Below are 16,634 nucleotides of genomic sequence, written 5' to 3' on the forward strand. Positions count from 1 at the left end.
GCCCCTCAAATCTATTTTAAAATAGGCTTCTTAGTTATGAAAATTTTCAATATGATCAATAGGCCAGGAGAAAAAGGGTATAGCTGCATAGAAAAAGAATAACTTCTACTTGCTCTGAGAATGCAAGGAAGATCTAAATAAGAACAGCTACCCATCAAAGCCTCTTAGAGGGCGCCTGGGTGGCTCAGTTGGTTAAGCGTCCAACTTTGGCTCAGGTCATGGTCTTGCGGTTCGTTGAGTTCAAGCCCCGCATCAGGCTCTGTGCTGTCACTGCAGAGCCCACTACAGATTTCCTGTCCCTTTTTCTCTCTGCCCCTCCCTGCTCATGCTCTCTCTCTCTCTCAAAAATAAACATTAAAAAAAGAGAGAGAAGTTAAAACTAAACACAATAAAAAAAAAGATTTTTTTTTTTTAGTAATTAACACCAGTGTTTCATTGCTAAGTCATAAAAGGAAAAAAAAATTCCAACCTTGATTTCTTTCCATAAATAGAACTTCAACTAGGTAATCACTCTAACTCCCAAACATCCTCAAGTTAGTCCATATCTCTCCGTACCAACTTCCAGGACCACTATATCTATGCCACTAACCCCTCTCCTCCAGATTATTTTAACATCCTGCTAACTAATATTCTGGACAGCATTCTTATTTCCTTCTAATCTTTCTCCGTATTTTAGGCAGGGTGATGGTTCTAAAATGCATATCTGAGCTTTTGATTCTCCTTCATAACCTTCCCATGGATTGCTACTAAGCCCAAAGGCTCTACAATGGCTTAAAAAGCTTTATATGGGGGTGTGTGGGAGGCAGGAGTCGGACACATAACCGATTGAGGCACCCAGGTGCCCAACACTGTGTACTTTTTCTGTCACAGAATTTGTCACAATATATAGAAATATTCCCATCTGCCATTATACTATAAACTTCTGAGGACTGTGATGGTATTTATTTTATCCAGTGGCATCTACCTAGAATCTAGCAGAGTAAACACTCAAATGTTTGCTGTTGAATACAGACACAAGATAATCTGATTTACCTGAACAACAACCACAAAAAATACAAACCATCCTTGATAACATTACAAGAGAGAAGCGTCATGATTACACACACACACACACACACACACACGCGCGCGCGCGCACGTGTATTAGAATGAAGGTACCTTTCTTTGGTGCTTTGTCAGTGTTTGTTTCTGTAGCTTCAACTTTCTTCCCTAACCGCTGTGCAAGGCTACGCTTTAATGGAGGATCGCTGTCACCACCTACAAACACACAGAACTTAGTTTAAGAGTTTAAATCCATCTTCAACGAGGTAAAGAACTATAAGCAAACAGACAACACAGAGTAATTGTTAAGTTTTCTGTGTTTATATGGTGTGTTCATTCACTAGCTTCCTTAGAATTCAGTGTTAGAGAATACAAAGGTAGCAGAAAGAAAAAATAAGGAACAAAAAATTAGAACACACAAATCAACACCTACCAAATAATAGACTAAAACTACAAATGGCCCTGAATGATAAGCCCTGATTAAGGCCAAAATTCAGAATTAGGAATATGGGAAAAAAAACAAAAACAAAAACACGTACAAACAAAAATCTTATTTGGCCAACTGCTGAATTCTAGGCATATCTGGGGTTAAATGCACCTGTGGTGATTAGGTGACCAGCAAAGCAATCATTACATTTTCCTGTGACATGAAGACTCTGAAGACTAAATAGCCCTCTCTTCTAGATAAGAAATCTAAGGTTATGAAAGATTCTGTAGGTTACTGAAGTCACCAATTAGTGATAGAGCCAAGACCTGAATCAGGTTTCCTGCCCCCTGGTTTGCTGTCTTGTACTGCTCTACACAAGGTGTCTACGTGTCACCAGCTGAAAGTTGTTTTTCAGGTTGCCCGACTGAAGGTATCATCTTTGCAGGGTCCCATTAGAAACTGGAGAGACTAGACACAAGGTAGGATTTTTCTCTCCATTCTCATTTGTAATTTAAACGTGAAACCATAAAATCACAAAGTTTACATGTATGCTGACATTTAAATAAAAAGTCGTATTTTTTAGCTAAAAAACTCAAGTTCCAATCTGTCCATAGAAACAAAGAGATATCTTCTTTACTGTTTTTTCAACACAGTACCTTCTAAAAAGCTGGTTATAGTCTAAATTGTAACACTACAAATTTCTGTAATCAATAAAAGGTATTAACGCATATGTGAAAAACATCAAGAAATTCTGTAAGTTCTTGCAGCCAAGAATTCAGAAGGACCAGCAAATCAGTATCGACAGGACGTTCATGCAAAGGGAGTTCTGGAGGACATATCATGTTAATGCACAAACAGAAAACCACAAAGGATCTGCCCCAAATTCATCTTACCTACTGAAAATTTTCGTTTTCCCAGTCTCTCGGTTAGACTCAATCTTACCAAGGGTTCTTCTCCTGAAATGGCAAAAACACGATTTCTCTACCATTAGTCCATTTTTCTGTATTCAGTAACTAATAATGGGTTACAACATATGCTCTGATAAGTCCACCCAGGAAGTCTCTTGAAAGTCAGGTCTCAGTATTAAGACTATATCTCACCGGAATTAAAAAATAAATTATTTAAAAAAAAAGACTATATCTCATTGGGAAAAAAAGATTTAACCTATTAAATAATTTTTTAAAAAGTTTATTTATTTGAGAGTGAGAGCAGGGGAAGGGCAGAGAGAGAGGGAGAGAGAGAGGATCCCAAGCAGACTGCGCTGTCAGCATAGTGCCTGATGAGGGGCTCAAACTCATGAATCATGGGATCATGACCTCTAAGTCAAAACAAAGAGTCGGGTGCTTAGCTGACTAAGCCATCCAGGTGCCGTACTAAATAATAATTTAAATAGCCAAATGCGCAGCCCAAAGGGAATTAATAACACAGTCCTAATTCTAACAGTAGCCAAGCATATGAACACAGGCTGTGTTCTGACCAACTGATTATAAAACCCAAGCTCTTCTTTTTGCTTGTGCACCTCGATATGCTTAATGAAACCACACTCTACTCCACTGCTAACCCTTGTACAGAACTTTGATTACCAGCAAAAAGTGAGCTCTCTTTCTTCTAATTCTTTGTTGTTTCAACAGCACATTTAAATGTATCCACACTACACTTACTTAAGTCATTATCTCTTACCACATTTAAAACTATTAAGAGAAAAGACTTCCATTTTTTTTTTTTTTTATATTTTTATTTATTTTTGAGACAGAGAGAGACAGAGCATGAGCAGGGGAGGGGCAGAGAGAGAAGGAGACACAGAATTTGAAGCAGGCTCCAGGCTCTGAGCTGTCAGCACAGAGCCCGACGTGGGGCTCAAACTCACGGACTGTGAGATCATGACCTGAGCTGAAATCAGACGCTTAACCGACTGAGCCACCCAGGCGCCCCAAGACTTCCATTTTTTTTACAGCTGAAAGATTTTATTATAGTTCTTTACTCACAATGGGCAGTCAATAAATTTGTTGAATGGATACAGGTAAACGGTAAATGTAAAAATGAAACATACATAAATGTAAGAGCTGCTTGAACAAGAATTTTAACCTTTTATAAGTAAGAGTCAAAGGCACTGATTTTTCTTCTCATCCTTATATGTGACCAACATACTAAAGTCTTCCTGCAAATCCATCGAAGGTACACTACACCCTAGGACTTAGCTCTCTGTTATACGGCAGTAGTAGCCTGACCACTCTCAACCCAGACCGACCTATATCTCACCTTGTTTGCTGGAAAGAGTTACTGTCCTCACTACTGTCCGGACATTCTCTTTTTCAGGACCAGGAATGGGCTGAGGTTCGAGTAAAAGACTGGAAACTCCGGAAGAACCTTCTGAATAAAGCAAATCAGAGAGCAGCAAATAATTTAGGAAAAAATAAAGCCATTACAAGCCAAGAAATTTTGTTTTTGTGACAAGTTCAACACAGACCACTGGAGGACTACAGGCCAGTCTTGTAGAGGCAAACCTAGTTGCCTTTGGTGAATTAGGGTGGGGCAAGAGAGGGGAGAGAATCCCTATTTCTTCTCTGCCTTGGTCACAATGTAAAAATAAAATATAAAATTGTTTCCAGCGACTCAGGCACTGAATCTACTTTTATTTACCAAGAAGGCTAGCTCCTAAAGTGAACCTCAGAAGCACGCCAGCCACCAAGTGTGTCAACTCAACCTTTTAAAATCTGTCTTTTAATCATCTGCAAAACACAACTCCAAGAACAAGCCTTAGCAAGGGAGTACTTAGAACCAACCATTTGATCCTCTCTAAATACTACTTTTCACACTGGATCTGTAGTTTTTAGGGTTGGAAATATAGGCCAACCAGGCTGAGGCAAGCTCTAGAAGACAACAGCTCCTGAGAAGAATTCAAATAATTCAAAATAAAGTTTTTCTCGCCTCAGTGTGATTTATATGCCATTCTTTGGAGTTGTCTTTCTCAAGACAGAGCAGTTCTTCCCAGTACACTGTTGTCCACGTCTAGCTCTGAGTTAAAAAGCCGCCCTGATTTCAAGAAGTCTGTGCTTTACTTCAAACAAACCACATGTGCTCATTCTGGCTGCTGCCAAGTGTCCTCATCAGAAGGTTCTTGTTATTCTCCTGTAGTAAAATCTGACCACCCGTGTCAAAACTGATGACTTACCACCTTGCTTCTTGGATTTTTCCTTCATTTTCTTTGACTTAATTTCCTCAAGGGTTTTTATTCCAAAATTCAAACATTCACCTGAAAAACCCAAACAGAAACCACATGAGGAAAGAACACCTCACGCCCTCTGTGTTTTATTTGTGCACAGCAAGCAGGCAAATGTTTTCTGGACAAATAAGAGAAAGTATGTGTAAATCTGCTTGTGCGTACAGTGGGGGCGGAGGAGAAAGAGGTGGCGGTGATCGTGATCCATTCCCAAGTTATTTAAAAGAGTTCGGGTACATTCAACAGTGCTGCAAGACTCATGAGCAGGCACCAGCAACAAGACGGCCTCTTCTTACCTTGCTTCAAACTGACCCCAGGTTTGCGGGCAGAAGCTGCTCGTAATCCGTTGTGAACTTCGGGAGTTGGTTGCAGGATGGGCGTTTTGCTTTCATCGCCTTCCTCAGAAAACTGATCTATGTATCAACATGTAAGGCAAATGTACAATTAACAACAGGCTCTAATTCTGATTTCTAACTCACTAAATGACCCCCAGTCACTTATTTGCCTTAAAGAAAGAGCTGAAAACTCACCATCATCATCTTCATCATCATCTGCAGCATTGATTACAACTGGTGGATGGGTGGGGCTGGGAACATTTTCCGAACTTTCTACTTTCATAACACTTCGCAGCTGGGGGGAGGGATTAGACTGGACAGACAGTTTGTTCTGTTGAACTGTGAGCTGGTTAGCCTTCACTTCCTCTTCTGGTGACTCAGGCACACTGGGGAGCACAGCTAGATACACAACATCAGTCAGAAGTTAAAAATAGAAGATAAAGTCCCACTTCATCAAAAAATCTCCAACCGCATACAAGTTTGGTGCATTTTCCTTATGAGCACTTATGTCCTTTTATACCCGATTTCCGCATTTTCACAATTAAGTTGCACACTCCCAGGGAGGGAAAACAGGGCTTTTAGCTAGTAACTCCTCACTGTACATAAACACACTCAAAGTAGGTATTCAAAACACAGACTAATCTGGAGGCTAGACGTATAAAACTGGTTGCAAATTCTAGATATTTAATTTTAATACTGAAATTTGAGGCTTTTTGCTCAGCAAATAAGAGATAGTAGATATAACACTTCTGAACCAAACCAGAGAGGAGCAAAGCCACTTTTTTCTCTTAAACGGAGGCCAAAATGTGTAGCCATCAAATTTTAATCACCTAAGCAGGGTTGGCAAACCCTTTCTGTAAACAGCTGGAACAGTAAGTGTTTCAGGCTTTGCAGACTACTGTGTCTCAACTATTCAACTCTGCAGCAGGAGCATAAAATCTGGCCATAGAAAATATTTGAATGAATGGGCATGGCTTCCTTCCAATAGAAGGTTATTTTATAAAACAGGTGGGGGGCCAGTTCTGTTGAACCCTGGCCTGGAGAATCAAGTTTCTTTTGGAAAACTCATTGGGTCTGATAAGAAAATGGGAAATGAAGCTATCGTAATCTAAACTGTCATGCCGAGAAACATTTGTGAGGCAGCATGGCTTTTGGCGACAAAAGCTTATGATACTTACTGGTTTATGAGCAGGGCTATCTAGGTGTAAGTCATTTAACCTTAAAGAAGAGTTCAGCTCCCTCATCTATAAGGTGGAAATAAAACTGTTCTCTTGCAGGACTAAAAGGCCATGTATGTAAAGTACTCTATATACTGCACACAGCAGGTGTTCATTAAATAGTAACTATTCTTTTAAAACTAAAAACACAGCTCACTTTTGCTTGGAGGTAGGAAAAGGCCATCAACGTAACGTCCCCTGTTGTGATGGAAAGCGCAGTTCAGCTTCTGGCATCCCATTGGCTGATTCTCCCAGTAACACGGAATCTCACTACGTTTTTTCTAGAGGAAAAAACACATTGTTTTCAAATAAAAAATGAGTTGTGACCTGTGTTACTTTGGTCATTTGTTTTCTGAACAATAAAGTTCATCACAGGCTTCAAAACTCTGAGGTATGTGAGCTGACTGTGAGCAAGAGGGTTGCTGAAAGTGACGCTCTTCATGCTTGATGGGGAGAGGAAGTGGGTAGGGAAGTAGTTCCTCTGCTGTTGTCTCATCCTAGAACCTCTAAATGCCTACACTTAACTTACAGATGCAGGATAATATATTAGTTAAGATTATGGAATCAAAGATACCATTATGCTACATACTGGCCATGTGATGGTGGACAGGTAATTTAATGCCTCTAAGTCTTAGTATCCTCAGCTATAAAATGGCAATAAGAGTAGCTATTTAAGTTTCGTGTAAGGATTAAATGAAATAATGTACACGAAACACTCAGCATGTAGAAAGGACTCACTAAACTGCAGTTATTATTTGAAGCTGCGAGTTCATAGCTTTGAGATTGATTTTCCCTTTTGTGACTTCTCCAAGGAAGGCACATGTAACACACTAAGGATTGGTATTTTCCTTCACAAGCTACCGCACCCTTTTGAAGGGGAACGAGGAAAGAAATACCCTCACATCAAGAATAAACTGCTGCGTCACAGGATATATGCTCGGCAGAAATACATACATTACTGCTAATGCATACGCTAGATGTGTACGTGTGTTCAAAACAATACTGTTTGTTAACAGCTCCAAAATGGAAAACCAAATGTACACAAACACCAGAATGGATAAATACACTGTGGTTTTTTCACACAAGAGCACTCTACCCAGTACACAGAAGGAATAAACCACTGCTACACTTAACATGACAGTGCAAAAGGAAAGAAGCCAGACACAAGAAGAGTACACACTGTGTGGCTGCATTGATGTAGAGATCAAAACAGGTAAAATTTCTCCGTGGTAGAGCAGTCAGGTTAGTGAGAAGTTTCGAGGGCACAGTTGGCGACAGTCAAGAGATAAAGGGGGAACACAGAACTGCATCTGTTGGATTATGTCGGATCGCTCATCATAATAAGCAACCTAAGGTTTAAAACTGTAGGAAGAGTGGGGCTCCTGGATGGCTCAGCTGGCTCAGCATCTGACTCTTGATTTCGGCTCAGGTCACGATCTCACGGTTGTGAGGTGGAGCCTTGCATCGGGCTCTGTGCTGGGCAGGGAGGCTACTTAAGACTCTTTTTCTCTCTCTCCCTCCACCCTTCTCCCCCTCGAGCATGCACACAGGTGTGCTCACTCTCTCTCAAGAATTAAAAAAAATTCTAGGAAAGAATAGCAGCATTGCTTCAGAAAGCTAAAAATATGGGAGAGAGAAACAAAAACAATTACCATTATAAAAAGATCCTTAAATGTAGCAAAAAGGGCAAAGATAAAAATTGACGATTTTGAGAAATTATTTGATAACACACTGTGTCAGTGGGAATGTGGAAGAATCATACAGCCCTGTGTACTGATAATGGAAATGAAAATTAGCTCAACATCTCTGAAAAGCAGTTCGGTTAGAAAAAAAAAAGTACTTACAAAACTGATGTCCTGAGTTTACTGCCACATGTATAATTACCTATTTTCGTTTTATTTAATTAATTAATTAATTTATTTATTTATTATTTTTACATTTATTTTTTGAGGGAGAGACGGAGCACAAGGGCAGGGAGGGGCGGAGAGCGAATGAGACACAGAATCTGAAGCAGGCTCCAAGCTCTGAGCTGTCAGCACAGGGCCCCATGCAGGGCTCAAACTCATGAACCATGAGATCATGACCTGAGGCGAAGTTGGACACCCAACTGACTGAGCCACCCAGGCGCCCCTATAATTACCTATTTTTAAACAGTACAGCAAAGGGGCACCTGGGTGGCTCAGTTGGTTAAGCGTCCGACTTCAGCTCAGGTCACGATCTCGCGGTCTGTGAGTTCGAGACCCGCGCCGGGCTCTGGGCTGATGGCTCAGAGCCTGGAGCCTGCTTCCGATTCTGTGTTTCCCTCTCTCTTTCTGGCCCTCCCCCATTCATGCTCTGTCTCAAAAATAAATAAAAACATTAAAAAAAATTAAAAAAAATAAACAGTACAGCAAAAACCTTTACGTTTCAAAGAAATGGACAGAATGTATTAGTCTCCTGGCACACGCAAAAGGGAAGCATAATAGTACTATTCTCTTTTAGACAGAAGTAACAATTATTCAATTACTCCTTCCTTAAGGCAGAACCTAATGCTCCTGGGTCTGTCTTTGCTTAAGTTTTTACTTCTTTCCTGGAAGCAGTTTTCAAATTACTGGATGACTTCCGTAATGATATCCTCTATATACATGACACATGTATATAGTCACATGACATTTACTTGCTCTGTTTAACACACTTACTGGATTTTGTTTCTTTTTTTAAAAATGTTTATTTATGGGGCGCCTGGGTGGCTCAGTCGGTTAAGTGTCTGACTTTGGCTCAGGTCATGATCTCGCAGTTCACGAGTTCAAGCCCCGTGGCGGGCTCTCTGCTGACAGCTCAGAGCCTGGAGCCTGTTTCTGATTCTGTGTCTCCCTCTCTCTCTGCCCCTCCCCTGCTCGTGCTCTGTCCTTCTCTGTCTCTTAAAAAATATAATAACACGTTAAAAAAAAAATTTTTTTTTTTAAAGTTTATTTATCTTTGAGAGAGAGAGAGAGAACACACAAGCGGGAGAGGGATAGAGAGAAAGGGAGACACAGAATGTGAAGAAGGCTCCAGGCTCTGAGCTGTCAGCACAGAGCCCAATGTGGGGATCGAACACATGGACCTCGAGATCAAGAACTGAGCTGAAACCAAGAGTTGGATGTTTAACCAACTAAGCCACCCAAGCACCCCACTGGATTTTGTTTCTAAGTGAAAAGTAATACACGATGAAAACCACTTGGAAAATGGTAATAAATGCTTGCTATGCTATTACCCAAAAAGAAATACAGAATTCTCTCTCCAAATATATATCTATATCTGTATCTATAACTAAAGGTGTGCCTGGCTGACTTAGTTGGTAGAGCAACTCTGGATTCTGGGGTCATGAGTTCAAGCCCCATGTTGGGTCTAGAGTTTATTATTTAAAAATAAAAAAGAAGAAGAAAAATTATAAATGTCTACATGTATACTTAAAAACTTAAAAGTATTCCATATAAGTGTACCCACTTTTCACTTAGCAACAGATCCTCCCTAGTAACATTCCCCTACAGAATTTTTTTTTAATATTTAAAAGGTAATACAGCACATGGTCCAAAGACATACAGCTGATTCTATGAAGTCACTACGAATACTAAATTAGCTAATAGTGAACCCGACTGCTCCTAAGGGAAATACAGAGTTTAAGTTAGTCAGGTTCCTGCAAGTCTCTGGTCACATTTTTATCAAATAATCAATACAGCACGGTTGAACGGGTGTTTGTGTTTAAAGACACCTTTTTTAGTGTATTCATTAACACAGAACTCAAGGCCAAGGGCACTATACCTCACAACTGAATGAAGCTTATCTAATACAGGTATTTTCTACATAAGGCACTTTAAGAACTTTGTTGCACTTAGTAACACTACACAGCACTTCAGCACCACACTTGGGAACCATTTTAATCAGCAAAATCACCAAGAAAAAGGACAAAAATGCAAAACACGTGGCTTTAAACAGACCACAAAAAGGACACTTGCTAATGGTATGAGAACTAAAACAAGCCAGCAGAGTGTCACCTTGTTCCATCTCAGCTGGGAGTGTGTAGGTCACGTGACTCAAGTTTTTCAATGCTTTGCACATGTCTGCAGATGGCCCATGAACCACCACAAGTATTGATTTGGGGGTTACAAATAAATTTTAGCAAGTAGGTGAATTTGCAAACATGGAACCCATGAATAATAAAAATCAACTGCATGTAGAGGGGGTTACAGTAAAAACACTCTTTTCCATTCCTGTCCCCACTCCCTGACGACCCATGTTTTAAGTTTCTCTTTTATACCCCCAGAGATTTTAAAAATACATATGCAAATGAAAAACAAATATAAATTCTTCTCCTTTTTTTTTTACCAAATGGTAGCATATTATGCACTTTATTCTACCCCCTTGCATTTTCACTGACAATATATCCCAATCTTATCAATAAAGTTTCCCTTTTAAAAAATTTTAACAGCTGTCCAGTACTCCACTGTATGAATGTAGCAATTTACTTTATTAACAAAATTTTTTTAATGTTTTATTTATTTTTGAGAGAGAGACAGACAGAGTGCAAATGGGGCAAAAGCAGAGAGAGAGGGAGACACGGAATCCGAAGCAGGCTCCAGGCTCCGAGCTGTCAGCACAGAGCCTGACGCAGGGCTCGAACCCACAAAACCATGAGACTCATGACCTGAGTTGAAGCCAGACACTTGACCGACCGAGCCACCCAGACGCTCCTAATTGTAGCAAATTTATTTTAAATGAGGGTTAGGTTATTTCACATATCTTATCATTACAAATTATGAGTAATTCTGCATCTATCTTCTTTTGCACATATGAGCACAGATGACACAAAGCTAAAAACACAAAAACAAAACAAAACAAAACAAAACAAAACAAAACCCCAGCATACAGTATTTTTGAAGATACAGCCCAAAGACTGCTATCCTTAGGTAGCCTGCTTGCTAAGTTGGCCCTTGGTTGGCATGTGGGAACTTGGCTCTTGGAATGTTCCTAGTCAGTTAATTGATCACGGTGCCTAGACTGTGCCAATAACATGTCTTAGGCTGCCATCCTTCTGGGAGTCTAGAGTTCTGGAATGTGATAGGTAGAGGGTGCTTACATGATTAGCCCCATTAAAAATCTTGGATGCTGAGTTTCTAATGGGTTTCCCTGGGCAGGAACATCCCACACGTAGTGCTGCACTTTCATTGCCAGGGAAGTGTGTGCTCTATGTGACCCGTCATGAGAGGGAGATCATAAAAGAAAACCGCACATGGATTCCTCCAGACTCTGCCTGTGTCTTTTTTTCATTTATAATCAGTGTACCTCCCCATCACTGTAATAAATCTTAGCCATGAAATACAACTATATGCTTAGTCTCCTGATGAGTTCTAGAGTATATCTAAATGTAAATTTTTTTTTCAGGTTTATTTATTTATTTTGAGAGAGACAGAGAGAATCCCAAACAGGCTCCGTGCTGTCAGCATGCATGACAAGTGGGGCTTGAACCCACAAACTGTGAGATCACGACCTGAGCCAAAACCAAGAGTCTGACGCTTAACCAACTGAGCCACCCAGCTTTCCCTCTAAATGTAGATGTTCTTAGAGACTCTGACACACCACGCCTTTTAGGGAGTTGTGCCAATTTATACTTTGCCAGTACTACGTTAATTTTCAAAAGCTGCAGAGTATTTCTCTGAATTTATTTAGTGAATTCCCTGCTCTTTGGAAGATAGGCAGCACAGAATGCAGTTAAGAGGCCATAAATCTAGAACCTACCTGGAGTAGCTCTGTAACCCCAGGCATATGAAGTGCATGGTCAGTCTTCCTTCCTTCCCCACCTCCCCTCAAACAATGTAGTCCAAGGGCATTAGGTGAGGCCGAGAGATGAGAGGTAGGCATTCACGCTGGGCATGTGGCCCAGAGCAGGGTGTTGGAGTCTGACTGAATGAGGAAGGCATCACGTGACAAGGTGGAACTGGCCTAAGGTGTCAGAACCCAGAAGGAGTTGGGAGGGTGGCCAGCACAGTGATGGAGCCCAAGCAGGGTGAGCAAGGCTTCCGTGCAGAAGGGATCCCAGGGTAGGATAGGCAGTGTATATTTATGGAGGGCCAGCGGAGAATGGGCAATGACCAAGCAGGGTAAGGAAGCTAGGTTCTTCCCAAGTGGGGACCTGCTACAGAGTCCGAATACACGCAGGGTGAGAAAGTAGGCATCTCACATAGGAGGGCTCTCCAACACAGATATCAGAGACCAAAGGTGTGAAAAGGGCATTCGCGGGGAGAGGAGCAGTATGTTGGGGTCCAAGCATGGTGAAGATGAGGTCCTCACGGTGGAGCAAGGAACAAGGCCTGTTACAGGGCTGTCGGAACCAACACAAGGTGAGCAAGATGTCCCTGTGGAAGAACAGCAGCCTCATGTGTGATGTCAGAGCCTGAGAGGAAGGAGGAGGCTGTGATATGACACTGGCTTACGGAACCAGGGCACTGATAAAATCAGCTGATGTTAAGGACAGTGGGAAGCGACTTTCTTACTTTTGGAAAAGAGAGTTACAAGTATGGAAAAGGAGAGCCTAGACTAAATAAACCCTGCAGTGCTGGTGAACTGAAGGCATCTTTGTGAACTCTTGATTCAATACACAGACATAAAAAATAAATAATGAGGTAAATGTGTCTATATGAATACACTTATATACTCCCCTGTTCTGTCCATTGCAGGCCTGGAAGCAGTGAGACTCCAGGAGCTACCCAAATCTTATTTCTATATACATATAGCATTCTTCACTAATAGGATCCAGGGGTCCTTAGAGAAATGGTTGATTCCAGGGCTGGAGGAGGAAAAATACAGGATGAGCCTAATAAAAAATCTTATTAGGCTAGAAAGCAAAAAGGTGTTCAAAGAATGATGTAAACATCAAAAGGACACAAAAGTCAGCTTAAAGGGCAAATCTGGGTCAACTTGATAAAAAAAAATGATAGTAATGGAGTGTAACACATTGAATAAAAGAGAAAACCTTGAGTTCACACAAATATAGGTAACTAAGTGGAAAAAACGGAAAGTTTGGTAGGAAATGGGGCAATGACAGGGTCTCAAAGTACCTCTCCACAAAACACATATTAGTTACAAAAAGAAAAACTTTATAGTGAAGCAATCTGGTACCACCTTAATGAAGGGATCAGGGTTAATTTAACATCACCAGTAATGGGATAATTAAAGACTATAGGACTGTGTCACTAATGACATGCAATGAGAAGAACTAATACTCCCGTCAAAGATACATAACTTGAAGTTAGTAATGAGGAAATACCAGACAAACCCAAACTGCAGGACATTCTAGAAAATACCTGGCCTATACCTACCAAAATGTCAAGGCAAATGAAAAGTAAAGAAGACTGAACAACTGTTTTAGACTGAGGAAGAATGAGAGCGAGGACAACTACATACAACACTAGATTCTGGACTTGCTCCTTCTGCATTAATGGATGTAACTGATACAATGGCAAAACGTGAATGGGGTTTCTGGATTAAATGAAGGTAATATACCAATGTTAATTTTCTCATTTTTAAAAAACATATACCTACTTATTTTGAGAGAGAGTGAGAGCGCGCATGTGCATGTGTACGTGAGAGCAGGTGAGGGGCAGAGACAGAGAAGGAGAGAGAGAGAATCCCAAGCAGGCTCCATGCTGTCAGCACAGAGCCTGATGCAGGGCTCAGTCTCATGAACCACGAGATCATGACCTGAGCTGAAATCGAGTCAGATGCTTAACTGACTGAGCCACCCAGGTGCCCCAATTTTCTCATTTTGATGGCTGTATTATGGTTATGTAGGAGAATGTCCTTCTTGTTTGTAGGAAATACTCGTGAACGTATTTGGAGGTGACAGTTTACTCCCAAGTGGCTCAGAAAAACATTTTATACTGTACTTGCAGCTTTCCTCTAAGTTTGAGGTGGTTTTAAAATAAACATAGAAAAATACTCCCCAGTGACACATACAAAATTTTTACACTTTCGACAGATTACCAAACTGCCTCCTAGAAAATGATACCAATACTCCAAAATATCAAGTTATTAGGTGAGCATTGACAGAAATTTCACTATCTCATCAAAAAAAAAAAATGTAACCTGCATATTACATAAAATGTCATTTCCCCCCTGTATTTTGCATTGGCCCATCACAACACCAGACTACATATTACAGTACAAACTGAAACCTTACATCAATCTCCATGTGCCGAAACCTGCACACCTGTCGAAAACAGCGCCCCTCTTGCCACAATGTGCAAACAGTTTCATTTCCTAGTGCTGCTTCACAGTGACGGAATGGACAGCTGTCACCCTGTAAACAAAGAGAATACAGAAAAGAACTGTGGTACCAAAACAGAGCCTACGTGAAATGTTCATTGTAACAGTTTCCTGGCATCTAGACAAACACAAAGGAGTAAGGAGACAGGCAAGGTAGAAAACAGTGCAGGGGGAAGACAAGAACAATCTGAGGTCAACAAATTTATAATTTCCGTGACAGTATCCTTCATCTGATTTTATAACATAAGTGACATAAGCTGAGAGATGGGGTTCAAAAAGATAAGTGGGAGTATTTAAAGTGGTACACTTTAAAAATACATTTTACAGTTCTTCAAAACCGTTTCATACATCTTGACTTGTGTAACTAGCTTTTGATGGAAAATCAGAAAGTTAATAGATTAGGATTTCAGTTTAATTCTATGCTTCATTATATACTTTATACAATGGTAATATCTTAAACAGAACACTACTACTGTGCAACCTGCTATGTGATCAGGGCTTTGCTCAAAACTGATCATTTTAAACACAGCACCAAGATGATTTTAAAAAAGGTTTTTTTAGCAACATATACAATTATAGAATTAGTCATAAAGGCGCAGAAAAGTGGATAGATCTCAATGAAGCCGCAGAAAAATTAAGCAGAAAAACAGGAAGTCTGGACACAGAAAAAGCAAAAAATGCTGCAAAAGCGTATTCAGAAGAATGGCTTGATGACTCAGCAGGAAAGCTGAAGAAAAAAAGTCAAATTCAACCCACGATAGTTTCTAGAACTATAATACAACCCACACATTCATTTAATGCAAAGTAAATAAAATCAAAGTTTGCAAGCTGGGCCAAAGCGCTCCTCATTCTGAAATCGCCCCGAACAGATTAATTATCAATAAGAGAACAGTGAGTGATGCCTATGCGCTGTAAACCTTTCCACTTTTGTAGAATGTGAAGGGCAGTGAAGAGCATACGAGAGGAGAAAAAACAAGGATGAACGATGGAAGTCTCCCAGGAGTGCGATTCTCTTTTTAAACAATGGTAGCAGGTAGCAGACAATAAACAGTTGAGGAAAACAAAACATAAAAACTTAGTATACTGGGTAAATCTTATCAAATTTTATTAGAGAAACTGTAGAAAGAACTGATTTAGAGATGCCAATTCTTACTTTGGTACATGTAGAATAGAAAAAAAAATAGCAGTCTTCTCCTTGATTAGGCATGCTGGGTAGATCCTCAGATTAGAAGTGGCTTCTTGAAAACAAGCCACTGCTTCCTCAAGGCGAGGACCAGCTCCAAGTCCTCTTGAAATGGGTTTAATCTTCCAAAAGACCACTCAATCACAGAAATCGTCTTTAAAATGCAATCCTAAAATGAGGAGACAATGAATTAAAGTACTTCAGATAAATTCTGCCAACTTCCTCCTCCAAATCACCTTGACTGAGATCACACTGTTAAAACCAAATTTTAATTGCATGAATATGTCCTTACCTGTGCAGGGCTTAGTGAGCACTGGTTAGTATTTTATTCTTATGTGAATATTATACTTTCTCATTTATAATGTAAAATTTTTGTTAAGGATAGCCATGCCCTTCTTTCGTATTCTCTACGGTGCTCATTACATGACTTCAGCATAAAATTAGCATTGCTAATTCAATAAATAATCTACATTTTATTATTTTATTTTTAATGTTTATTTATTTTTTTGGGGGGGTGGGGAACAGAGCACAAGAGAGGAGGGACAGAGAGAGAGGGAGACATAGAATCCGAAGCAGGCTCCAGGCTCTGAGCTGTCAGTTCAGAGCCCGATGAGGGACTCGAACTCACAGACTGCAAGATCATGACCTAAGCCAAAGTTGGACGCTTAACCAACTGAGCCACCCGGATGGCCCACTAATCTAATTTTAGATTATTGATGGGATTTACGTTATTTTACACAAGATATTTGCTAAATCTACGTATCTGACAAACTAGGTTTTTTTCATCTGACAAAAGTCCCAATATTTTCACAAGCATTTTTAATTCAAAAGTATACAAGTAGGTAGGAAAAGCTGTCTCACTAGAATAACTGATGAAACAATTACCCCTGAATACATCTGTAGAGCTAGCTTATGGAATTAAGATGGC

The 16,634-nt window shown here is 40.2% G+C and overlaps 1 protein-coding gene across 7 annotated transcripts in view; it reads right to left on the reverse strand.

Annotated features, from left to right (window-relative positions):
* ZC3H11A (zinc finger CCCH-type containing 11A) overlaps nucleotides 1-16,634 on the reverse strand; it is a 43,923-nt gene that overhangs the window by 13,389 nt on the left and 13,900 nt on the right. For all 7 annotated transcript variants that reach the window (XM_053209658.1, XM_053209657.1, XM_027074778.2 and 4 more), the window contains 9 exons: nucleotides 15,677-15,875; nucleotides 14,438-14,557; nucleotides 6,398-6,521; nucleotides 5,219-5,422; nucleotides 4,985-5,101; nucleotides 4,641-4,721; nucleotides 3,728-3,838; nucleotides 2,362-2,424; nucleotides 1,159-1,257 (listed from right to left, as the gene is read on the reverse strand). In XM_053209658.1, the coding sequence (XP_053065633.1) occupies nucleotides 1,159-1,257; nucleotides 2,362-2,424; nucleotides 3,728-3,838; nucleotides 4,641-4,721; nucleotides 4,985-5,101; nucleotides 5,219-5,422; nucleotides 6,398-6,521; nucleotides 14,438-14,557; nucleotides 15,677-15,730 (973 nt within the window). In that variant the 5' untranslated portion in view covers nucleotides 15,731-15,875. The remainder of the gene's footprint in view (nucleotides 1-1,158; nucleotides 1,258-2,361; nucleotides 2,425-3,727; nucleotides 3,839-4,640; nucleotides 4,722-4,984; nucleotides 5,102-5,218; nucleotides 5,423-6,397; nucleotides 6,522-14,437; nucleotides 14,558-15,676; nucleotides 15,876-16,634) is intronic.

The sequence above is a fragment of the Acinonyx jubatus genome, chromosome E4 (genome assembly GCF_027475565.1).
Source record: "Acinonyx jubatus isolate Ajub_Pintada_27869175 chromosome E4, VMU_Ajub_asm_v1.0, whole genome shotgun sequence".
Classification (NCBI taxonomy): Eukaryota; Metazoa; Chordata; class Mammalia; order Carnivora; family Felidae; genus Acinonyx; species Acinonyx jubatus.